Below are 25,437 nucleotides of genomic sequence, written 5' to 3'. Positions count from 1 at the left end.
ATAATTGGACTGTAATCTTTTCAGTGGAGGAATGTAGTAGAATACTATGTGCCCCTTAGTCAATTGAACATATTCCCAACAACCTTTGGGCTGGTATAATCCAAATGGATGTAATTGTTTACCCGGGGTTATCTTTTCCTAGCAGTCTCAGGATCCGCAAAAGTTGAATTTGTAGCCACGGAGCTGGGACACTGTGATAATTAAAATCTACAGGCAGTTTTCCTCCAACTACTTGTTTCAAAATGGTAACGAAGGAGCTTGTCAAATCCTTGTACCCTGATGGGTTATCCTGTGTAAGATAAAGTATACAGTACAATTTGCCTTTACAAGTCACAATTGATTTACCGCATGATAGTTTGTTTTGCTACACACACACATTAGTGAAGAAGTATCTCTTGTGTGGATTATTATATGTTATGTTATCTAGGTTATGGCTGTTTCTCACTCCACCTACATTTTCTGCCCTTTCAGCCTTTACTTCCCTTGAGTTTACAATTAGAATAAATCAACCCTGTTGTTTACATTACTTTACAGCTGCATTAGAGAAGTTACCGTGATAACAGATAAACGTATGACCAAACTTACGAAAACTTGCTACATAACAAAATACAACTTTAGATCAATCTACAGTGCATCCGGAAAGTATAGACTACGCTTCACTTTTTCCACATTTTTTTATGTTACAGCCTTATTCCAAAATGGAATAAATTAATTTTTGTCCTCAAATTTCTACACACAATACCCCATAATGACAATGTGTAAAAAGTTTTTTTTATTAACTTTGCAAAAATCGTAAAAACAAACAACTAAGAAATCACATGTACATAAGTATTCACAACCTTTGCTCAATACTTTGTTGATGCACCTTTGGCAGCAATTACAGCCTCAAGTCTTTTTGAATATGATGCCACAAGCTTGGCACACCTATCTTTGGGCAGTTTCGCCCATTCCTCTTTGCAGCACCTCTCAAGCTCCATCAGGTTGGATGGGAAGCGTCGGTGCACAGCCATTTTCAGATCTCTCCAGAGATGTTCAATCGGATTCAAGTCTGGGCTCTGGCTGGGCCACTCAAGGACATTGACATAGTTGACCTGAAGCCATTCCTTTGATATCTTGGCTGTGTGCTTAAGGGGTTGTTGCCCTGCTGAAAGATGAACAGTTGCCCCAGTCTGAGGTCAAGAGCAATCTGGAGCAGGTTTTCATCCAGGATGTCTCTGTACATTGCTGCATTCATCTTTCCCTCTAGCCTGACTAGTCTCCCAGTTCCTGCCGCTGAAAAACATCCCCACAGCATGATGCTGCCACCACCATGCTTCACTGTAGGGATGGTACTGGCCTGGTGATGAGCGGTGCCTGGTTTCCTCCAAACATAACACCTGGCATTGATGCCAAAGAGTACAATCTTTGTCTCTCATGGTCTGAGAGTCCTTTAGATGCATTTTGGCAAACTCCAGGCGAGCTGCCAAGTGCTTTTTACTAAGGAGTGGCTTCCGTCTGGCCACTCTACCATACAGGCCTGATTGGTGGATTGCTGCAGATATGGTTGTCCTTCTGGAAGGTTCTCCTCTCTCCACAGAGGAATGTTGTAGCTCTGACAGAGTGACCATCAGGTTCTTGGTCACCTCCCTGACTAGGGCCCTTCTCCCCCAATCGCTCAGTTTAGACGGCCGACCAACTCTAGGAAGAGTCCTGGTGGTGCCGAACTTCTTCCATTTACGAATGATGGAGGTCACTGTGCTCATTGGGATCTTCAAAGCAGCAGATATTTTTCTGTACCCTTCCCCAGATTTGTGCCTCGAGACAATCCTGTCTCGGAGGTCTACAGACAATTCCTTGGACTTCATTCTTGGTTTGTGCTCTGACATACACTGTCAAGTGTGGGACCTTATATAGACAGGTGTATGCCTTTCAAAATCATGTCCAAATCAACTGAATTGACCACAGGTAGACTGCAATTAAGCTGTAGGAACATCTCAAGGATGATCAGTGGAAACAGGATGCACCTGAGCTCAATTTTGAGCTTCATGGCATTGTGTGTAGAATTTTGAGGATAAAAATGACATTTTTCCATTTTGAAATAAGGCTATAACATACCAATATGTGGAAAAAGTGAAGCGTTGTGAATACTTTCTGGACGCACTGTATATAAATACATGTTTCTTAGGTCAGAATACCAGATATGTAATTTATTTTTTTTTCTACTTTTTCTTAATAAATATAATTTGTAACTAGCACAGTGGGAGGAGGGCCTATTTTATTACATAGAAAATATGGGTATGTTTTTGGACCCCTTCTTTATGATACATTAACCATTATAATTCATATCCCACAGCCCAGTGGGGTTCGCAAGACATAGCTGGTACCCTCAAAGGGGGCACTACACCATTATTTTTGCACCTCTTCAAATGAAAGCACTAGGCCTACACTGACCAGTCTGGGAGCTGGTTTTCACTATGAATGATGTGTAGCAAAGGCTGGCTAGCTCCATTGATAGGATTTGTATGGGGAAGGTCATTATGCTGCCTCCTTGCTTATTTCTATTAACAGTGCTGTTGTTGTCTCAATAGGGCAGCACAGACGGTGTAATGGTTAGCATCACTGCCTCACAGCATTGAGGTCATGGGCACTAGCTAGCCCTAACTGTGCGGAGTTTGTATATTCTCCCTGTGCTTGCGTGGGTTTCCTCCGGGTGCTCCGGTTTCCTCCCACACTCCAAAAATATAGTGGTAGGTTAATTGGCTCCCAACACAAATTAACCCTAGTGTGTGTGTACATGTGGTAGGGAACACAGATTGTAAGCTCCACTGGGGCAGGGCCTGATGTGAATGGCCAAATATTCTTTGTAAAGCGCTGCGGAATATGTGTGCGCTATATAAAGAACTGGCAATAAATAAATAATAAAAATAAAATAGGAAGAAGAACAGAATAAGGCTTTTCTATTGTAGCAGGACAAGTGACGCTAATTAAATAAGAGAGAGATAAAAAAGGACAACACTAGCTAGTCTGGGCTGATTAGAGAATAACAATAATTTTATTTATACAGCGCTGTTCTGAGGAAAGGGCTAGCTAGTGCCCAGACTGGTCAGCACAGTGGTGTGTCTCTTAGCTAATGAGTCAAAAAGCAGCCCACTCAGATTGCCCTAAAGCAAAATGCAGCTCTGCCCCTACCTCTTCTCCAACCCCCCCCCCCTCCAACTATATACCCCCCACTGCCAGATGGGCACAAAGGCCAGCGTCATTCCCTGCTGCACCATCACTGGCTTCTGAACATTAGAATGACACTGACTGCATATCTGTGGGAGCTGGGAGAGGTGGTCCTCCATGTCAGAGCCAGCCCTCTGCTTTAATATGAAATGATCGGCAGGAATAGAGAAGCTGTTTTAGTGACATTATTACACATCTCTATTCACTGGATGAGGCCTGGGGTGTATCTAGCCTATAGTAAGGGAATAATGCACAGCATGAAATATTTTGCAGATGGAGAGGGTGAAGGGAGTTCAATATGGAATTGCCTGTAGCAAAAAAATTAAAAAATGTACCTTTAAGTGTTTTTAAACGGATTCACAAGAGAGCATCTGATTGTACCTTGATCACCTGCAGATAAATGTGTAGAGCCGCAGCCATGACCCCCACATCCCGGTCACACAGTGCCTTCCTGAACTTCTCATGTATATGCTGTACTTGAGTAGGTGCAATAAGATAGAATTTGTACAATGCCAGGACAGCTTTCCTTCTCACGATTTCCCTAAAAACATTTAACAAGATCCCATTCACCTTTTACTTACTACAAGTCAGAGAATTATCTAGTTAGTCAAAATAAAGTCATTACTCATCAACGTGCCAGCAGAAAACACAATGGTTTCACCATTTCTGATGGTCATTTCCATGACACATGTACCAACATTTTTTCTCTGGGAACTATATGATCACAAGCAGGGCATCATTAAAGCGGACCAATCAAAGAAGCTGGCTACACACTAGCGCGATTTTTCTACCAATCCGATAAAAGGTGCGATTTTATTGCCTGTAATTTTCTGTTAAAACCTGTAAATTTTCTGTTGGTTATATAGTTCACCACAGTGACTTTGTCCCACAAGGATAATGAGGTAAACCTAAAATATCAGAGGAAATATTGTCAAATTACTGTAACGCTGTGGCTGACATAGATCAGGAATTTTGAACAATCGGATAATCGGAGCAGAGTGTTTCTGGCTGGTTTTCTCTGCGTTACTGCAAATCCATCATGCAAATACACTACACAAAAATCACACGGCAACCGATAATTGACTGATCGGGCCGATAATAGTATAGTGTGTACCCAGCTTTAGTCTTCTAGCTGAAACAGACGTCTTATCACACAGAGCACAAAAGCCACAATTTGCAGAGAAAGAGAGTCAAGAAAATTATGTCCATAAACATTCTGTAGTGTAATTTCAGGGGGCAATTTTAGAATGTAAGCGTCACTGGGACAGAGGGAATGACTTGAATGACTATGTCGGCCATATATTAAATATAACAAAAAAAAGGAAGCAATGGGTACTCCAATAATGTCAAGTCAATCCTGGTGCCAGAATATAGATAAATAGGCTACCCTAGTCAGTATCCAACGTTAGAAATCATTAAAATAACGATATAAATATGTGTGAACCATTGTGTGTAATGTCTATGGTGTCTTTACAAGAGACTATAGTAAAAGGAGATATAAAAATAATTTTTCATGAATATTGTATTCTCGAGAAAATACATTAGAAGTAGAGATGAGCAGTTTGGTTTTGGCTCGGTTAAGTTCGGATCTGAAGAACACATTTTATTGGCTATCCAGCTATCACATGTTTTGGATAGCCAATAAGATAAATCCGAACTTTCATTAATTTGGCAGAAAGAAAAGAGTAAAAACCAAACCGCTCATCTCTAAATAGAAGTTACTAATTGATTCTGGAACCATAAAATAGGATAAGTGCTTTTATACAGTTGCCATAATTACAAAGTGACTTCTAATATCTGTCATTTAAAGCAGAGGGTGCATTGTTCTTTATACACAAGATTTCCTAATCAACGCGGACGTGATGACATCAGCACTCACTGTTTATAGAGATTATATTCGGTTTATACGTATATTGTGCATAATAATGAAATCTATGGATAGTATATTGGATATATTTTACATAATTGTCAAATGTCTTCATCTTTTTCTAATGTACTGCTAAAGAAGGTGTAATGAAAACTAAAACAGATACATCTACCATGCAATTAATCAGTATTAATATTTTCATCACCAATAACAAAAGAAAATCACTGAAAATGCTTCAAGTATAACTGAAATAGACAATGACTTTGCAGTCTTTACACAAAACACAAATAATCTTCTGTACAATACGGTATGTTAGGACTAGCACCAGAAGACAGGAATATGGAGGGCAGCACTAACCTCTCATGTTTCTGCCGCTTTAACAAGGTATTGTTAAGAGAAATAAAACAAGTGCTGCAGTGTTCTGGGATTTAAGGATCACATTGAAATAGTACCCATAGATGGATGCAGACTTATACCCCTTTTACACCCACATAAAAATCCCGGGTTGATGCGCATCAACCCAGGATTTTTGGCAGTATAAATGGATCCGCCCGGGTCCAGAGGATCCAACTCGGGTATTTTGCAGGTTAGGCCACGGGTCGTTCCCATGCCACCCTGCAGTGTAAATGGCGCGATCCGGGTCACAACGATGCCGGAAAAGCCAGGTCTGCAGTGTCAACGGCGCTGACTCAGGAATATCCTGAGTCGGCGCAGCAATACGAAAGGGTTCTGTGCCGGGTCTGATCCGGATTGGAACAGTGTTCCAACTCCGGAATCAGACCCGGCACTTTGGTGTAAAAGAGGCATTACTAAATACACGTTTACAGAAAATTCAATGATTTCCCACCAGATCTTGGGATGAGGTCACTTTCAATAGCAATGCAATTTTCTCTTACTTTGAGTGTTGCAGTTTGTCTTCTATGAGCGGCAGAGCGGCTGGAATCATTTCCCGGGGAAATATCTGACTCACCATAGTGAGCGCCATGCACACCTCCACAAGATTGGTACTCTGAAGGTCCTATCAACAGGCATGAGGACATGAATGCTTTATTACAGGACAGACAGCTATAAACACTACAACATGGCTTTTGGGTATTTACATACTGTATCTATACATCCGAGATTACAATTGTAATCAGGTACACCTCCTATGAGTTGCTCATATTCTGCAGATTAGCAGTTGAAATACAATAGCATAACTAAGAGAGCATTGAAAGTATAAACATTGCACAAATACTCCATTGAGAAGTAATGGACTGTATATTATTTAGTATTTGAACAAAGCAAACTTGTATTTGATAAGGGGATTTTTGTTTTTTAGCTGTAAAATCCTTTTCTCCGAGTCCATGGGGGACACTGCAAAAATTGGGTTTAGAGGAGCAGAGGAGACCTGGGCACCAAAGTTATTTTTTTTCCCCAGCAGCACAGACTCCTCCTCCTCCTCTATACCCTGCCCCCAGCCTACTATACCCTGCCCCCAGCCTACAGAGCCAGTAAACTTAACAAGCCAAAAGGACAGGGAGAAGGAGGAGAGGAGAAGGAAATTACACACATACTGTACTACCCAGACTAAGCGAGGGGTCGGAACAGATAAAAACCCTTTGCCAGCCAGGGACATTAGGGCGGGCACCCAGTGTCCCCAATGGACTCAAGAGAAATGGATTTTTCAGGTAAGAAACAAAAATCCTCTTCTCTCCTTCATCCATGGGGACACTGGGAACCCTGGGACATCCCACAGCTGTCCCCTTAATGCTCCTGTGCTGCACTCAAGATCCTACCCCCAAAACCAGCATCAGCAGAGGCAAAGGTGTCAAAGCTTTAGAACTTGATGAAAGTATGGGCAGAGGACCATGTAGCTGCTTTACAAAGCTGCTCAGCGTTGGCGCCATGCTGAGACACCCAAGTAGCCCCCGAGGACCTGGTGCAATGAGCACACAGAGGCATGGGCCAGTTGGTTCGCCAACAAGTAGGCCCGGCGGATGGTTAAACGACGCCAGCGGGCCAAGGTCTGTTTGGAGGGTGGTGACAATCTTGCTTATGAAAGTCATAGAGGTCAAAGAGCAAATCCAACTTACGAATGTCCTGTAGCCTATTGACATAGGTACAAAGACCCTGAAACACTTCTAAGGAGGAGGCCTGTCTGGAGAAGACTCTGGTACCTGAAGACAAAAACGACAATTTCCTGATTGGTATGAAAGCACAGAGCAAATAAAGTTGCCCAGATACGTACGAAGGACAGCCCGATCAGGATGAAAAACCAGAAAGGGAGAACGATGAGATATGGTGCTCAAGTCAGAGACGTGACGGGTCAACGGCTTGAAGTGATTCAAATGGAGAGGTCTGAAGAGCCCTCAATACCATGGTCAATTACCAAGGAGCTACTGGGGGGAACAAACGGAGGTCGAATAGAACAGGCACACAAAAACATTCATTGCTTAGAATGAGGGAAATACGAGCCCAGCAACCAGCCCCAACAGGAGTGGAAGGGGACAAGAAACTATGACCTGACCCCCGGTAGGAGGTATAGGGAAGACAGGAGCAGCTATCCTCTGACTACTTAGGCAGGTAGTGTCCCAAAATGGCCACCCATGTTTTAAGAGGGGAGGAGAGAGGAGGATACCGGGCAGCCTGGAGCAGGGAACGCGCCAAGGGTTGGGTAAGGAGCCAAGAGGGAAAGCTCTCTCTCCCCTCTGGCAGACCATAGAGACTTGCCGCTGTGTATTCCAGCGCCCTGTTGCAGGAAACTTCCCTGGTGGTCCAGTGGGGGTGCAGAGAAACCCTGGTCCCCGCTGCCAGTGGCCTCCCTCACCGGCGGTGACAGTCGCTACAGTGTAGCTCCCTGCAGAACAGATAACCGCCTTACTTGGTCCCTTGGCGTTCCGGTCACGTCTGGGCTCCTGCTGTTTGCTCCAGAGCCGGCCGGGGACACTGACTCAGTTGCCAGCGCTCCAACCGCTGGAGCAGGGAACGATGGAGCAGCGGAGGCGTTATGACGCTGACCTGCTGCCTGCTCTTAACATATAAAATAAAACTAATATAGGCTCTTTGGGCACACAAAAAAAACTGACTCTGTAGGCTGAGGGCGGGGTATAGGGGAGGAGGAGCCTGTGCTGCTGGGAAAAGAAGATTAACTGTGTGGTGTCCAGTTCTTCTCTGCTCCATTAAACCCAGGGTTCCCAGTGTCCCACATGGATGAAGGAGAAAATATACTTTATAATAAATAAATAACAAGAATAGGGAAACTAAAAACAAATAATATTAATAATAAAAGTACAGATTTATGTGTCTATATTTTACCTTCAAAACTGTATTCACTAGCAGAAGCAGCAACTCATGGTTTTCATGTAAGAACAATGACACTGCCAGGTACCCTGCAATGTGGAAAGAAAAGAAAAAAGTACAATAGAAAAACTACATGAGTAGTAATTTATGTTATAAGGATACGTGACTGGGATTGTGTAATACACTGCAAGATCCAAAAAGCAACCATATATTTTTGGACAATCGATATTTTTTATCATATCAGTAAAACGTAAATTTATAGATGCTATACAGCTCATCTGAAATTAAACAAACCAGTTGAAGCAGAATATAAAGTGCACGGTTTTACCATTACCTGGCGGACAATACAGATAAATAAACCCATAAAATCCTTTATTAGTTGCTCTATGGATATTGCCTTATTTTGAGAAAGCCTGCCCAATATTCCAAGCCACAGATTTGGGGGCAGTAAATAAAACTACAACAGCATAACTACGTCTATAATTGACAATATTTAAAAAATTAAGACAACTAGAAGAGAGTTGTTTCCATTATCATAGATTTTTCTTCTCAAATAATCTATATAACTGTGGTAATCCAGTAAAAGTTGGTTGTAGTTCAGTGTAGTAACATTGCAAGCAGTAGACACATATAGCAATAAAGAATTCATATAACAACGGTGCTTATTTTTTTATAACTACTGAAATACTAATAAAGATGGATACATACCAACTCGTTTTTCAAGTAGGTTTCCTTGCTGAGCTAACTTGATGGCATGAATATAGCCAAATGGAGCTTCATATCCCAACATCTCACAGTAAATCAGCCTCACCATGCATTCCTTCATCTGCCTCTACCATGTAAAGGGAGAACCATGGTTAGATTTACAAATAGTTAAAATATTGGTGGTTTAATCTGTGAATGAACGACAACAGGGCACTTCATGTATACCCATGACTATTTTTAGCCACCAAGACCTAAGATGCAACAGTCCTATCTAGAAATGTTTATTTGCTATACAGGCAAATGCAGTTAAGCACCATACCCTGGCTAATACTGATATTACCCAGAACCCAATGACTAACATCATAAGTGAAGCAATTGCTGATAATTGGTCATGAGGCACTTGTAAGGCTTGTGGATGGACAAGGCAATTTTAATGTTTATGTTATTATTATTATTGTACTTTTTATTATTAACACTTACTTATATAGCGCCAGCATATTATGTTGCGCTTTACAATTGGGAACAAAACAGTAGTAAGACAAGACTGGGTAATAACAGACAGATAAGAGGCAAGGTATCTAAACGCAATATACATTGCCAATAGTAGGAATACAACATCATGCTGTACTGAGCCATAGCATAACAGATATATTATTATCATTTATTATAAAGGCGTCTCAGAATTCGCAGCACCGTATAGTAACAATACAAAGCAATACACCGACAAATTAGGTAAAACGGGAACAAGAGGCAAGAAGAGTTGGGTAACTCACTGTATCATGACAGACTAGTAGGGGGCGATTCAATTGTTAGCGCCGGCAGCTGTCAGGCACCTGACGCAGAAATTCAATTGTTGCTCCGTTCGGGCGCGAATAGCCCCCGGCGCTGGCATTTCTTCTCAACCCACTCCAGAGGAGGCAAGCAGAAATGTCCGATAAGTCTGTGGTTTGGGTGCCCAAACTATCATAGCCAAGACTTTAGATGAGTTTAGCCATTTTACACAACTAAACCACCAGGTCTAATTGGGTGTGACAAGCGCGATAATTAATGGGCACTCACAAACAATTGATTTGCAAGATTGAGTGCCCATTATTTACTGCAACTTATAAACCAATTGAATCGCCCCCGTAGAGGTGAGTCACAGAGAGGGAAGGCAGGTCAGCACTCAATAAAACTGTACACAACAAAGAACAAGCACACAGAGTCAAAGTCACTGAAAGGGATTGAGCAAGGATCGCTATTCTGCTTATACGCATGCAAGGCAGATGCTAATAGCGGTGATATGTAAATGTTTGCATTGCGATCGCAGCCTGGCATAAGGACGCCCACTCACATCCGTATACTTGGCCAACACAGCGAAACAATCGGCAACATTGGACCCATACGCACCGTTAATGCAGGTCAGACCTCACTCAGGAATTGCTTACTTCAGCGCACACTATGAGGCCTCACGCGGCATTTGATAGCGCAGTGGCTAATTTATGCATGCCCCTGCCACGGCGTTGAAACTCACTGGCACGCCTGCTTTCGTTCGACCACCCCCCCCCTCCCCCCATCACCACCCACAAACGGCACTTCCTGTATCACTCTGCCATGGGTTTGCTTAGCCTCTGCGATCGCAGTCACAATCACAGCATCTGGTTGGAGCACATGCACTGCGATGCGTACGCATGCGCAGTGCGAAGTAATCGGCCGATTGCGTGTGTATAAGCAACTGCGTTCCTTGCTGAATCAGGCACAAAGACAATGAGCACTGGAAGAAAGGATAGCGCTAGGTACAAACATAAGGAAGAAGGGTCCTGCTGGTGAGAGCTTACATAAGGGGTGAACAGGGGAGCAGAAGGTCTGACACAAGGAGACTATAGGTACTCAAACTTGGTCCTTAGGACCCCAGAACAGTTTATGTATTCCAGGTCTCCTCACAGAATCACACGTGAAATAATGATCTCACTTGTGGACCTTTTAAAATGTGTCAGTAATGAATACACCTGTGCACCTGCTGGGTGACCTGGAAAATGTGACCTGTTCAGGGTCCTGAGGACTGAGGGCTGATTCATTAAGGATCTCTATGCTAAAGTGTACGCAGACGGGCAATTGTTTCGGACTGCGTATGCCTCGTAGTGCACGAAGGCACAGCTGCAATCACGGGGCCTGATTCAGCAAGGATCGCTATTCTGCTAATACGCACACTACGCAGTTGCTGATATCAGCGATGAAATGCAAATGTTTGCAATCGCATTGCGATCAAAGGCTAACATAAGGATGACCACATCCCCTTACACACATACGTATACTTAGGCAACATAGCGAATTAATCGGTAACATCGGACCCATACGCACAGTTAAGGCAGGTCAGACTTCACTCAGGAATTGCTAACTTCAGTGCCGCTATGAGACCTCAGGCTGTGTTTGGTAGCGCAGTGGCTAATTTATGCACGCCCCTGCAACGGCGTTCAGCCGACCACCCCCCACAAACGGCACTTCCTGTCAATCACTCTGCTCTGGATCTGCGTAGCCTCTACAGATGCAGTTCCCATCACAATTGCTAGTTCGCGCACTGCGATGCATACGTATGCACAGTGCGAATTAATCGACCGTTTGCGTGCGTATTAGCAACTGCATTCCATGCTGAATCAGGCCCACACTGCCATCACACAGACCATGCAGAGCCATCACAGAGTGATTGACAGGCAGTGAGCTTTTGGGGGTGGTGACGTGGGAGTGGTTGGAGAAACGCAGGCGCGACTATCCGTTTGAACGCCGTTGCTAGGGTGCCCATAAATTAGCCGCTGCGATTGCATACACAGCTGGAGAGCCCACTGCGTGCAACGAGGTTATCAATTTCTAAGTAAGGTCAGGGCTGCAGAAATTCTGCGTGAGGGGCCGGTGGTACTCGATGTTACCGATGTTTATGGAGGTTTGCAAGATATCAAGGATGTGAGATAACGGTAGTGGGAGGCAGTGGGCGTCTCTGTGCTGGCAGTGTGACGCATTGCGATAGCATTCATTAGCATATTTTCTCAACAGACCTGTTTGCGATTACGGAGCTTCAATAGCGATCCTTAATGAATCAGGCCCTGAGTTTGAGAACCTCTGAAGTAGACAGACCAAAACATTTTTTAAATCTATAGGCCTATTTACTTGAGATATTTAATTAATTTCAATTAAGCCATCAGTAAGATGCCTTATAGAGGTGTCATTCTATTTGTAGAATATATGATGTTACCAGGGTCGTGTTAGGAGAACAAACTGTTGTTTTCAAATTTGCAAGTTCTTGTTGTATTAGTTTTTCTTCTTCCTATAAAAAGAAAGCTTAATGTTATATACATCACTGTGTGTGACCGATACTGCACTAAAAAACAAGCATTAGAGTTTTCAGACACGTTTCTATAAGCTTTAACGCCACACTAAAGCCCTGCACTCCCCACTGTGTTATTTTCAGCCTGGAATGGGTTTCCCTTATTGGCTATGTTGCAATAAAACATAAATTACCTTAGGACATGTGCCAAAATGAATGCCAGGATCAAACCTTTAACTCAAGGTGCCACCATACCACAACAATATACAGAAAAACAATGAGAAAGTTCCTAGTCTGTTTAACATAGGACGTGACGTGAATATAACACCAACACCAAGATTCCACTTGAAGAACTTCTTAATGAATTATGTGTCTATGCACTCACTAATACTGTTTAGTTATCAATTGTTAGTTATTGGCACCAAGATAGGAACCTTCTCATTGTGGAATACATGTACTAAGCCTTTGAGACCGATAAAGTGGCTAGAGATAAAATACCAACAGCCTGTAAAGTGACAATTAGGAGCTGATTGGTGGGTACTTTATCTCTCTCCAAGCTTTGATACATCTTATTTATTTATTGGCGATGTTGCCTTTGGCAAACCGTAAGTGCTAGCAGAGAATAATAGAGAATTAGATGTATGATATATTTTTAATTGATATATATATATATATATATATGTCATTCATCTATACATATATTTTAAATATATTATTTGAATGTATATTATATATGAAATAATTATAAACATAGTATATGTACATGTATACAAAAATAAGATACATTGAACAGAAATGTAATTGGAGTTTGTCTGTAAGCTCCCTAAAATAATTCCACACTCTTCTGATATGACCTCTTATAGAAATCAGAAGTATGTACAGTACTGCTCTACAAATATAAGCAGCAGCACAAACTCTTTCCATGTGACATACGAGCCCCAACCAGCTAACAATAGATAAACAGAGTGCTAATGATAAAGGATGTGATGGTATATATAGTAGAGACTGACAAATGGGTGGCAACTGGGAGAATTGGAACAGTAACAAATAAGGATAATAAAAAGAGAAAATTGTGTTTTGTGTATTATTCATGGAATCAAGTATATGATACTGAACTACGTAAAATTGACAAAATTAGTACATGGCGTATTCTCAGAAGAGGAACCAGGATAATTTCTGCTCCCACTGACAGCCATTGCCACCCTAGCTCTTGTAATCTCATTGACAGCCAGAGGCACCCCAGCACATGTACTACTAATGACAGTCAGAGGCACCCCAGCACATGTACTTCCACTGACAGCCAGAGACGTCCCAGCACATGTACTACTAATGACAGTAAGAGACACCCCAGCACATGTACTACTAATGACAGTCAGAGGCACCCCAGCACATGTACTACTAATGACAGTCAGAGGCACCCCAGCATATGTACTACTAATAGTCAGAGGCACCCCAGCACATGTACTCCTACTAATTGCCAGAGACACCCCAGGGCCTGTACTCATACTGACAGCCAGAGGCACCCCATCACATGTACTACTAATGACAGTCAGAGGCACCCCATCACATGTACTACTAATGACAGTCAGGGGCACCCCATCACATGTACTCCCACTAATTGCCAGAGACACCCCATCACATGTACTACTAATGTCAGTCATAGGCACCCCAGCACATGTACTACTAATGACAGTCAGAGGCACCCCAACACATGTACTCCCACTAATTGCCAGAGACACCCCAGGGCCTGTACTCATACTGACAGCCAGAGACACCCCAGGGCCTGTACTCATACTGACAGCCAGAGGCACCCCAGCACATGTACTACTAATGACAGCCAGAGGCACCCCAGCACATGTACTACTAATGACAGTCAGAGGCACCCCAGCACATGTACTACTAATGACAGCCAGAGGCACCCCAGCACATGTACTACTAATGACAGCCAGAGGCACCCCAGCACATGTACTACTAATGACAGCCAGAGGCACCCCAGCACATGTACTACTAATGACAGCCAGAGGCACCCCAGCACATGTACTACCAATGACAGCCAGAGGCACCCCAGCACATGTACTACCAATGACAGCCAGAGGCACCCCAGCACATGTACTACTAATGACAGCCAGAGGCACCCCAGCACATGTACTACTAATGACAGCCAAAGGCACCCCAGCACATGTACTACTAATGACAGCCAGAGGCACCCCAGCACATGTACTACTAATGACAGCCAGAGGCACCCCAGCACATGTACTACTAATGACAGCCAGAGACACCCCAGCACATGTACTACTAATGACAGCCAGAGGCACCCCAGCACATGTACTACAATGACAGCTAGAGACACACCTGCACATGTACTCCCACTAATTGCCAGAGACACCCCAGCACATGTGCTACTAATGACAGACACCCCTCAGCACATGTACTACTAATGACAGTCAGAGGCACCCCAGCACATGTACTACCACTAATTGCAAGAGACACCCCAGGGCCTGTACTCATACTGACAGCCAGAGGCACCCCATCACATGTACTACTAATGACAGTCAGAGGCACCCCAGCACATGTACTACTAATGACAGTCAGAGGCACCCCAGCACATGTACTCCCACTAATTGCCAGAGACACCCCAGGGCCTGTACTCATACTGACAGCCAGAGATACCCAAGCACATGTAATACTAATGACAGCCAGAGACATCCCTGCGCATGTACTACTAACAGCCAGACACACCCCAGCTCCTGTACTCATACTGACACCCAGAGACACCCCAGCTCCTGTAATCATACTGACAGCCAGTAATCCCAGCAGTCTTGGAAATAAGTGTGTACCTGTCTTGAGCTGAGCGCTGTGATGCTGCGTATTAGACTCCCGAGCTTGGAGCTAGGCCCGGGCGGCGGATCCTGTTGTAGGAGGCCGGGCAGGGCACTCAGGGTGCGCTCAACAATCTCAGTCATATTCCAGCACCCTCAGCACCCTGATCACAACAACAACAACAACCGGCATCACCCGCCACTTCCGCCCTCTCTCTTCAACAAAACGCAACTTTATTCCGCTGTATGACATTACATACAATGAGCAGTGCGGACACTAGAGGGCGTACGAGTACCACATAGAGCAGTTTCTGCTTCCCTAATGACTATGCTTAGTATGCTGGACTGGTGACTCAGCGGCAACGCTGGCTCCTTCAAGCTCCTGCATGTTAGGGATTGGTTATAGCTAGATCCCCTTCCGTAGATTGACCCTGACGTCATCAGTTACTGTCCAACGTTATTCCATACCATCCACGTGGGCATAGAGGGGGAATATAATCTTGTATTAGGGATTGGGAGCAGCACAGCAGAGGTACAGAAGGATCCCGGGCATGGCTGGTTACTGTTACATATTCCTTACTCCTACCTTATTACTGTACACCCCCCAGCACACCACCTTCTTGGAATTTCATTTATAGAAACGTGTTTGCCCCTGACAGCATGACACATATACTACATTTTCTCTATTTCACTGGTTAGTTATGTCTGTCTTTTTTTTTTCCTGTCATATAAAGGAGTAAATGTAATAGCATGCGCGATGCAGGCAGGGCCGGCAACAGAAATCTTGGGGCCCGGCACGCTAATGTCTTTGGGGGCCACCCATGAAACCCCCATTACCCCGACACCATCCCCCTCGGCCTAAAAACCCTGGCCCCCCACACTACAAGGTGTATTTATTAGATAGACATACTGTACATTTCAAGTTGATGTATCCTGCGTTATTTTGTTTACTACTGTACCATGGTGCTTTAACTTTAAAAGTCTTGAAATAGACATAAATATGGACCAAAACGTCGACTTTTGTCACAGTTTATGTGAATCCAATTACTTTGGTGATCTATATACATTATTTTATATACACATATATATATATATATATATACACAGTACATACATATACAGTCAAGTCCATAAATATTGGGACATTGACAGAATTTTCAGATTTTGGCCTCTATTCACCACCACAATGGTTTTGAAATGAAACAAACAAGATGTGCTTTAACTGCAGACTTTCAGATTTAATTTGAGGGTAATTACATCCAAATCGGGTAAATGGTGTAGGAATTACAACAGTTTCAATATGTGCCTCCCACTTTTTAAGGGGTCAAAAGTAATGGGACTATCAACTCAAAAGCTATTTCATGGACAGGTGTGGGCTATTCCCTCGTTATTTCATTATCAATTAAGCAGGTAAAAGGTCTGGAGTTGATTCTAGGTGTGACATTTGCATTTGGAATCAGTTGCTGTCAACTCTCAATATGAGATCCAAAGAGCTGTTACTATCAGTGAAGCAAGCCATCATTAGGCTGAAAAATCAAAACAAACCCATCAGAGAGATAGCAAAAACATTAGGTGTGGCCAAATCAACTGTTTGGAACATTCTTAAAAAGAAAGAACGCATCGGAGAGCTCAGCAACACCAAAAGACCCGGAAGACCACGGAAAACAACTGTGGTGGATGACAGAAGAATTATTTCCCTGGTGAAGAAAAACCCCTTCACAACAGTTGGCCAAATCAAGAACACTCTCCAGGAGGTAGGTGTATATGTGTCAAAGTCAACAATCAAGAGAAGACTTCACAAGAGTGAATATAGAGGGTTCACCACAAGATGCAAACCATTGGTGAGCCACAAAAACAGGAAGACCAGATTAGAGTTTGCCAAACAACATCTAAAAAAGCCATGACAGTTCTGGAACAACATCCTATGGACAGATGAGACAAAGATCAACTTGTACCAGAGTGATGGGAAGAGAAGAGTATGGAGAAGGAAAGGAACTGCTCATGATCCAAAACATACCACCTCATCATTGAAGCATGGTGGTGGTAGTGTCATGGCGTGGGCATGTATGGCTGCCAATGGAACTGGATCCCTTGTATTTATTGATGATGTGAATTCTGAAGTGTTTCGGGCAATATTATAAGCTCATATTCAGTCAAATGCTTCAGAACTCATTGGACGGCGCTTCACAGTGCAGATGGACAATGACCCGAAGCATACTGCAAAAGCAACCAAAGAGTTTTTTAAGGCTAAAAAGTGGAATGTTATGGAATGGCCAAGTCAATCCGCTGACCTGAATCCCATTGAGCATGCATTTCACTTTATGAAGACAAAACTGAAGGGAAAATGCCCCAAGAACAAGCAGGAACTGAAGACATTTGCAGTAGAGGCCTGACAGAGCATCACCAGGGATGAAACCCAGCGTCTGGTGATGTCTATGCGTTCCAGACTTCAGGCTGTAATTGCCTGCAAAGGATTTGCAACAAAGTATTAAAAAGTGAAAGTTAGATTTAGGATTGTTTAGTTTGTCCCATTACTTTTGGCCCCTTAAAAAGTGGGAGGCACATATAGAAACCGTTGTAATTCCTACACCGTTCACCTGATTTGCGTGTAATTACCCTCAAATTAAAACTGAAAGTCTGCAGTTAAATCACATCTTGTTTGTGTCATTTCAAAGTCATTGTGGTGGTGAATAGAGGCCAAAATATGAAAATTCTGTCAATGTCCCAATATTTATGGACCTGACTGTATATATGCACACACACATAGATACTGTGTATATATATATATACACACACACACACACACACGACACATACATATATACACACATACATTTCTATATACACATATATATACTGTACACACACACTATATATATAATCTGTATACATATATATATATATTTCATTAGAACAGGGATTAAATAAAATATACTTATCACAAGTCTGTTATTACCTTGGGCACGGGAGGGTGTCTGCAGCCAGTGTCACTGGAGCAGAGGGCCTGATTCAGAGCCGGACGCTCTGACCAGAGCGCTCGCTCTGAATCAGGGCCGGCCTACCTAAAATTGGTGCGGCCTCCTGGCCACTCGCATAGCTGTGGGTGACCACTCACAGCTTATGCGAGCGTCCATGATGATGGTCAAGACCATCGGGCTTGCGACGAGACCCTTGTGGTAGGGTCTCGTTGCCGCAAGCCCTGCAGTGATTTTGGCTCTATCAGAGTGATGTCAGTGGGGCCGGACCCAGACGGTAGGCGTTCCCATGGGAACGCCTCCGTCTGGGCAGCCACGCCCACCAAAGGGGGCATGCTGTCAATCACCATCAACAGCACGCCCCCTTTGGTGCGAGACCCCGAGCAACGGCTTCCCCGTTGCTCGCCGGGTCTCGCGCATGCGCACGACGGAGCAGCCTCCGTCGTGCGCATGTGCATTTGGGTACCATCGACCCGCTTGCGAGCGTCCTGCGCTCGCGAGCGGGTCTGAATGAGACCCAGAGTGTGATTCCCACCTCCAGCTCTTCATAGGAGGCTGCTGTGACAAAGAGGAAGGGAAGGGATAGAAAGCCGGGAGAGCGCGGGCACAATGTCATACGTAATGACATGGCAGCGTCCCTCATGGCACATGCGCAGCAGCGGCGCTCACGAGCCGGGGAAGGGGTCTCCTAGGGAGATTACCCTGGCGGCTTCTTTGTTTATTGGTCCAGTTGCGCTGTGTCGGCCCGGACGAACAGTACAGCTTGTGTTCTCAAGTTTAGCAGTCGGGGCCCTGTGCAGCTGTGGTCACCCACAGCTATGCGAGCGGCCAGGAGGCCGCAACTAAAAAAACCAGCGCCCGCCCTGATTCAGAGCGATCGCTCGCTTTTTGCGAGCGCCTCTGAATCAGGCCCTCGGTCCTCAGGACCCCAAACAGTGCATGTTTTCCAGGTCTCATCACAGAATCACAAGTGTAGTAATTAGCTCCACCTGTGGATCTTATAAAATGTGTCAGTGAGTAATGAATACACCTGTGCACCTGCTGGGTGACCTGGAAAATGTGACCTGTGTGGGGTCCTGGGGGCCGAGTTTGAGAACCACTGTTTTAAGGGATGATCATTTAAAAGGGATAACCAACCTGTTTTTGCCTTTTAAATTATTTTATTTTTAAAACATTGAGCAGTCTCACCGGAAAGTTGCCGATGACAGGTTGGGTATGGCATCTTGACGGTTGGAATGCCAGCAGTAGAATCCGACGGTGAAAATACTGGCAATTTTCTTTACGCATTTTAAGGTTAACCCAAACCCCACTCCTCCCCCGCAGCCTAACCCTCCCCTTCGGCACCTTAACTTTGCCATCCCACAACCTAATCCTCCCCTCCCGTAGCCTAAACCCCCAGCACTCTGCAAAGGGTCAGCAATGAGATTTGAATAGCAGTGACGTGTGGTGAGGTCAATGGCTGAGGAGGCACACATGGAGATGGGTCTGAGTGCTGAGAACCTGTGTCAGCCCCTACTCACTCTAACTCTCCCCTCACTACACTAAGCTTCTGTGTTCATTGATTCTCCTAATTGCATTACTGTGTCTTCTCTTGCTTCTGCTGACTGCGCTCCGAGCTCTAAACTCTGCAGTGCACTTCTTGGTCACATGACACATCCAAGGTGTCCATCAGTGCTCAAGGCACGCCCCCCATACTCAGAGGCATGTCTCTATTAGCCTTTCTGTGCAGCTTACTGCCTGCGGTGTAGCCTTGCCTCAGCTCTGCAAGCAGTGTCTGACTATACAGAAGCAAAGCTGAGCTGTTGCTGCCTCATCTCTTGTCTCCCTGCAGTCCCAGGAAGCTCCACAAAGCTGGTGAGTGTTGACTATAAAAATTATTACAATAAACAAAAGAAGATGTTTATAAGTTTTAAATATCTTCTTTGTATTCTAATGAATTTTATATCAAATCTCAGGAGTATGTCAGGGGTGCTCTGCCTCCCCTGACTGCATGTCCCTGTTGAATAGTACATGGTAATAAAAATACAGAAATCTCAGTTCGCATATATTTGCAAAAATATGTTTAAGCCATCAGGCGACATCATGGCTTCTCTGTTTTGGGGGTCCCTAACGCTACATGATAATAGCAGCCACTTCGAGTCATATAATTGTACACTGCTGCATTTTGACCTGTTCGGATCCCGTAGCTGGTAGAGTGCGCTTCGGGATTCTGGCTGTCGGGATGCCGTCTACTTACTCTGTGTGAGGTTCTGGTTTTGTTGTGGACCCGGGGTGGTATCAGTAGCAGACACTGAAGCAGATTTAAAGGTAAATGTGGAACTTTTAATGAGTGGCTTAACAGACATGGGAATAGCAAAAGAAATAGTCCAGGTATAGCAGTAAAGTGCACTTGATAACTGTAGTGGAGTAAATGGGAGAATGTCCACAAAGTGACAGGCAGGAAAAGTCCAGTATGCAGGTATGGTGAGCTGTAACAAAATGCAGGCAGAGGTAACGAAGTCCAGCTGGGTGTAAGTGGAGGCAAGGTGCAGGGAAACAGCAGGTTCAGGTTCTCAGGCAGGGGAAAAGGTAAATGGAGGGTGCAGGGTAAGTCTAGCTGACACAGGTGGTCAGGCAATAGGCAAGGTAATAGGAGGAGGCAGGGGAATCCAGCAGGGTTGGCGCAGGTCAGGTGAAGCAGGCTTAGGCAATGAAACCAACAGACAGGTGAAAGCACAAGAACTCTCTCTCAGCTCTCACTGAGAAACAAGTTGCACTGGCAATGCAAGGGAGCTCTGAACTCCCTTAAATCCCCAGTGCTCAGCCTTGACTGGTCAGAGAGGATAGGGCAACTAGGTCACCTGACCGGAGACAAGATGGCGGCGCCCATTCCAGAACGGAACGGAAGCACCACCTGGCCAAACCAGACCAGAGTGATAGTATGCCCACACGGAACCACGCACAGCCAATGCTCCCCGCCAGACACCAGCGCCACCGCCAGACGCCCCTCGCCCCGCCAGACGCCACCGCCAGACGCCCCTCGCCATAGCGTCTTCACAAGTATTACCCGTCGACTACCATGCCGAGAAACCCTGGTCGTGACAGTACCCCCCCCCCCTTTGTGGATGGCCTCAGGACACCTTCTAGGCTTTTCAGGGTGAGCCAAGTGAACTTTGTTGACAGGACTGGAAGCGTGGACATCCTCAGCTTTGGCCCAACAGTAACTAGAAACCGAAAACCCCTCCTGGGGTACGAGACTTGAGACCCCTTCCTGGGGTGCAAGATTAGAAATCCCCTCCTGGGGAAAAAAACTTGAAACATCCTCTCGAGGTATGGGGCTGAAAACCCCATCCTGGGGCTGGACACTCAGAAATTCCTTAAGTGGCTGAGGCTCTGGAGGCCTCCTTTGATGTCGAGACCTTAGAGACATCCTCGCCATAGCGTCCTCATAGGTATTACCCGTCGACTACCATGCCGAGAAACCCTGGTCGTGACACCCTGATGTCTGCATTGCGCAGTCTATTACACTTACCTCTTAGTTTAGTGCACATCACTATGCAGAGAATTTATAGGACTTCCATGCTTTTTAACATTTTTAAATTTTTTAATATGTTGTTGGCAATTATCTTTTTTACTTCAGAGGCTTCATATTTTTCTCTTTACTTATTTTTCGGGTTTTTTTCGCTTGTTTTCTCCATATTTAAATGAAAGTATATGCTAGGACAGCCTGTGCTATATAGGGCTGTTCCAGTGAGTATTTTCCTTACCTTTCTCGACGATGTGAAGGTCGGCATAAAAGTCTCTTATTGCAGTGCATATACGTAGCGCGAACGCGGAGCTGCTGCAGGCAGCAGAACAGTTCCTGGGACAGACCCGGCAGCACAAGGACACAGTGGAGCCGAAGAGCTGCCAAAGGGAGGAGAGGGGTGGCTGAAGCAAGAGACAACCGGTGGTAGACAGGGAAATCAGCCAGGGAGGAGATAAGTGGCCCAAGGGGAGGGAAGAGCTCGCCGAAGAAAGAGACAGTCGGCCGGTGGATGTGGAAATTGGCCGGGGGAGCACAGAAGCAGCTGGGGAACCAGAGAGCAGGCCAGGAGACTGGAGAAAAGTAGGAAGAGAGTGCGTCTTCCTGGCTTTTTTCCACTTCAACAGAAAAAATTACACAGAATGCCTTCCAGAGATGGCGTTATGTTTGTCAAAAAAGATGACAAAAGCTTCACTTCTCCCAGCTATATAATTATCGCCTGGCGGTAGCCCCTATTACATTTATGGGGACTGCCAGTTTTTCGGTGACGGCTGACAAGTCAGAGAAACAGTTATACCTACCTCTCAGCAGTCTCCAGGTTGCTTCTCTGTAGCTCCAGGATGGAGCTGCAGAGCTGCAAAAATCACAGGGAAAATGATGGCGGACATTTTCTTGGTGACTTGCACATGCGCAGCAGAGATGTTCCTGGAAATAAGGAGCGGGCACCATCTTCCTGGAGACCCACATATGCGCAGTTAATGCTGGCACCAAGCTAGAATCTACTACGCCTGCCAGAGAGGAGGGGGCCCACACTGAGTCTGCACATGGGCCCTCTGCACAAGGGTAAAAATACACATTTTATGTGAGCTTGGAGTTTGGAAGCAACATAAACCTGATTTCCATCCAAATCTGCATAAGGCCTCTGTAGAAGATAGCTAAGTTTATGACTTGCACAGGTAAGAGGATCCTTATGGTTCACTGAAACATGGGCTTCTAGCATTTGTATTGGTAGACTGGTCCTGTCAGACAACAGAAATATAGGTAGATAGAAAATGTGGAACCAGCAGGCCTTCCAGGTTCTTAAAGTGATGGATGCAGTGCCCATTTGGGGACATTTGGATAGCAGTTAAGCTCAATTCCTATGGCATGATAGGAGCACTGATTTCACCACAGGGTCAATCCAAGTGGAGTGGTCCAGCCCTGGTTGCTTGACCATTTAGAATTTTTTTTAGTTTGTGTGATGACCCCTGTAAGTTAATAGTAAGAAACCACCATTAGTTTATTTTTATTTACCTTCATATGAAGATGGCGGCCGTTTTTGTATCATGGCATATGACATTTTTCACTGTTGCGGACGTTTGGGGTAAATGCATATCTCAGCTCAGAAAAGTCATGGAAAGCTTGGATAAAAACCATTATTTTCAGCACATTTCAAGCTACATTTCCCTACCTCACTTCCTTATGACTGAAATTTAAGCCCAAAGTTAATTGTCAGATTTAAAAAAAAGTCTATTTTTTGGATTGTATTTCAGTGGGAAGGAATAAAATTTCAGAGCTGTAATTTTTTTTGGGAATAGCTATATACTCAAAGATTGCCTAACAAATTTTGAGTTATCTATCTTGTCTACTTTTTTTATTAGAGCACTTTGAAATTGCTTGTTTTTCACCTACTGTAAATTGACCTCTAATATCTCTGGTGGGGGACCTGAGAAAAATATAAAATTCACAGCATACACAGTACTCTAGGAGGGGTAACTGCAAAAAAAATTGGAGTTTGATATTCCATGTGGAACTAAGTTACACGAAGCTGAAAACCTTGGAAAACCCAAATATTACATGTAATTCCTCTGTAGGTAAATATTAATTAAAATAGCCTACTCGACTTCGGTCCTCCGGTTCTGGCTTCACGGAGTGAGGACGCAGCTCCCTCAGCTTCATTTGCTCACCGCTGGGACGAACCTTTTCAAGGCTTTTACAGCCTCCAAACTACCCCCCATTTATCAGCGGCCTGACCCGCGGCAAGGTATGAACCGCTACGTGGACCGTTATGCAGCCCCCGCTACTCAGCAGGGAACTTTGCCTGTGAGACAGGAGAAGAAGCGCGGCAATATGGCGCTGGACGCCAGAACTGACAGCGCGTCTCCGGCTCCTAAAAAGTCTGTGATATGCCGCCCCCCCTGACTCCCCTGTCACATATGGGGAAATAGTGGAAGCTGTTAGATCCAATATTCTCACACAAGTGGTGGCAGACATATCTCAGCAACTTCAGCATCTCTCTCATAGAGTCACAGTAACGGAACACCAAGTGGGTGCTGCTTTGCATGAAATAGATGGGCTAAAACGTTCTGTCAAGGAACTTAAACATGATGGATACCAGATTTGGAACAAATTGGATGATATAGAAAATCGATCTAGAAGAAATAACATCAGATTAGTGGATCTCCCTGAGTCGGTCAAAGGTCCAGAATTAGCACACTTTGTGTGCAACACATTGCCCTCCATTTTAGGGATTGAGCAGGAATGCCGCAATTTAGTAATCGAAGGGGTACACAGGGTCGACCCCCCTCCGACTCCCAATAGGCCGTGCCCAAGAGTTACCCTCTTCAAGTGCCTCAATTATTTACACAAAATGGCTTTCTGGTCCACTTCTCGCCAAGTGAAAAATATGATATGGGAGGATCACAAGCTTTTTATTTTTAAGACTATTCAGTGGAACTGACAAGCGCTCGTAAGGCATTCTCACCTATATGCTCTCTACTCGTTTCAGAGAGCCGCAAGTTTGGCTTGTTATACCCGGCCCGACTAGGCATATATGATGGTTCATCCCATAAAGATTTCACAATACCTGCAGATGCCACTACATACCTTCAGGAATTATCTCAGGCATCTTTAACCGACATAAGTGATCAACCCACAGGTTGAGATTTGTGTCCCTTTCGGGAAGCTGGATATGAAGGAACTACATCCTCAACATGTATACCTCTGCTGGACCACCCACTTTCGGCTGATATGCCACATGGTTTATTTCTCAGGTCTACCTATATCCTCTGTTTTGATATTCTAATATCTACGCATTCTACTATATATATGCATATTTTGGGAATGGGTCCACTACTCTTTCCAGGGGTTGTTATTTTATTTTGTATTATATTGTCCTTGTTTTGTTTTGCTACTTACTTTACAAGGGGGTATGGTTATTTCCTTTATTGTGTTTATAGATCCGGCTTGGTGAGCAAGACGTGAGATCCCTACTACTCTCACTCTGGCTGGTAGTTTATATAACCCTAATCACTTGATATGTGATATCTTGTTGACAACTGTTTCTCACCGGGATCACAGTATTCTATTGCGATTTTTCCTCTGGTTATGTCTTTTTTCTTTTTTAACCGATGTATACTGTGTCTCATGACTTTCTCCACTTTTGGACTGTCTGTCTTCCCTCTTCCTCTTCCTTTCCGTTCCCCTCTTTCCTTTCCCATCCGCTTTTCATGGTGTTTTCATACTGTATACCTGGTCTGGCCTATGTCATATTTATGTCTTACGTCACATTATGTCTTCTGTTA

The 25,437-nt window shown here is 44.4% G+C and overlaps 1 protein-coding gene across 1 annotated transcript in view; it reads right to left on the bottom strand.

Moving 5' to 3' along the window:
• AP4E1 (adaptor related protein complex 4 subunit epsilon 1) overlaps positions 1 to 15,421 on the bottom strand; it is a 64,438-nt gene extending 49,017 nt beyond the window's left edge. Inside the window, exons 1-7 of the mRNA XM_088472775.1 lie at positions 15,194 to 15,421; positions 12,285 to 12,356; positions 9,062 to 9,185; positions 8,369 to 8,442; positions 5,968 to 6,089; positions 3,586 to 3,745; positions 123 to 289 (exon numbers count right to left, since the gene is read on the bottom strand). Of these exons, the coding sequence (XP_088328901.1) occupies positions 123 to 289; positions 3,586 to 3,745; positions 5,968 to 6,089; positions 8,369 to 8,442; positions 9,062 to 9,185; positions 12,285 to 12,356; positions 15,194 to 15,319 (845 nt within the window). The 5' untranslated portion in view covers positions 15,320 to 15,421. The remainder of the gene's footprint in view (positions 1 to 122; positions 290 to 3,585; positions 3,746 to 5,967; positions 6,090 to 8,368; positions 8,443 to 9,061; positions 9,186 to 12,284; positions 12,357 to 15,193) is intronic.
• Between the last annotated feature and the right edge of the window lie 10,016 nt (positions 15,422 to 25,437).

Source organism: Taudactylus pleione, unplaced genomic scaffold (assembly GCF_031769625.1).
Source record: "Taudactylus pleione unplaced genomic scaffold, aTauple2 ptg000129l, whole genome shotgun sequence".
Classification (NCBI taxonomy): domain Eukaryota; kingdom Metazoa; phylum Chordata; class Amphibia; order Anura; family Myobatrachidae; genus Taudactylus; species Taudactylus pleione.
The sequence above is the reverse complement of the archived record's forward strand: the minus strand, read 5'-3'. Positions and strand labels throughout refer to the sequence as shown.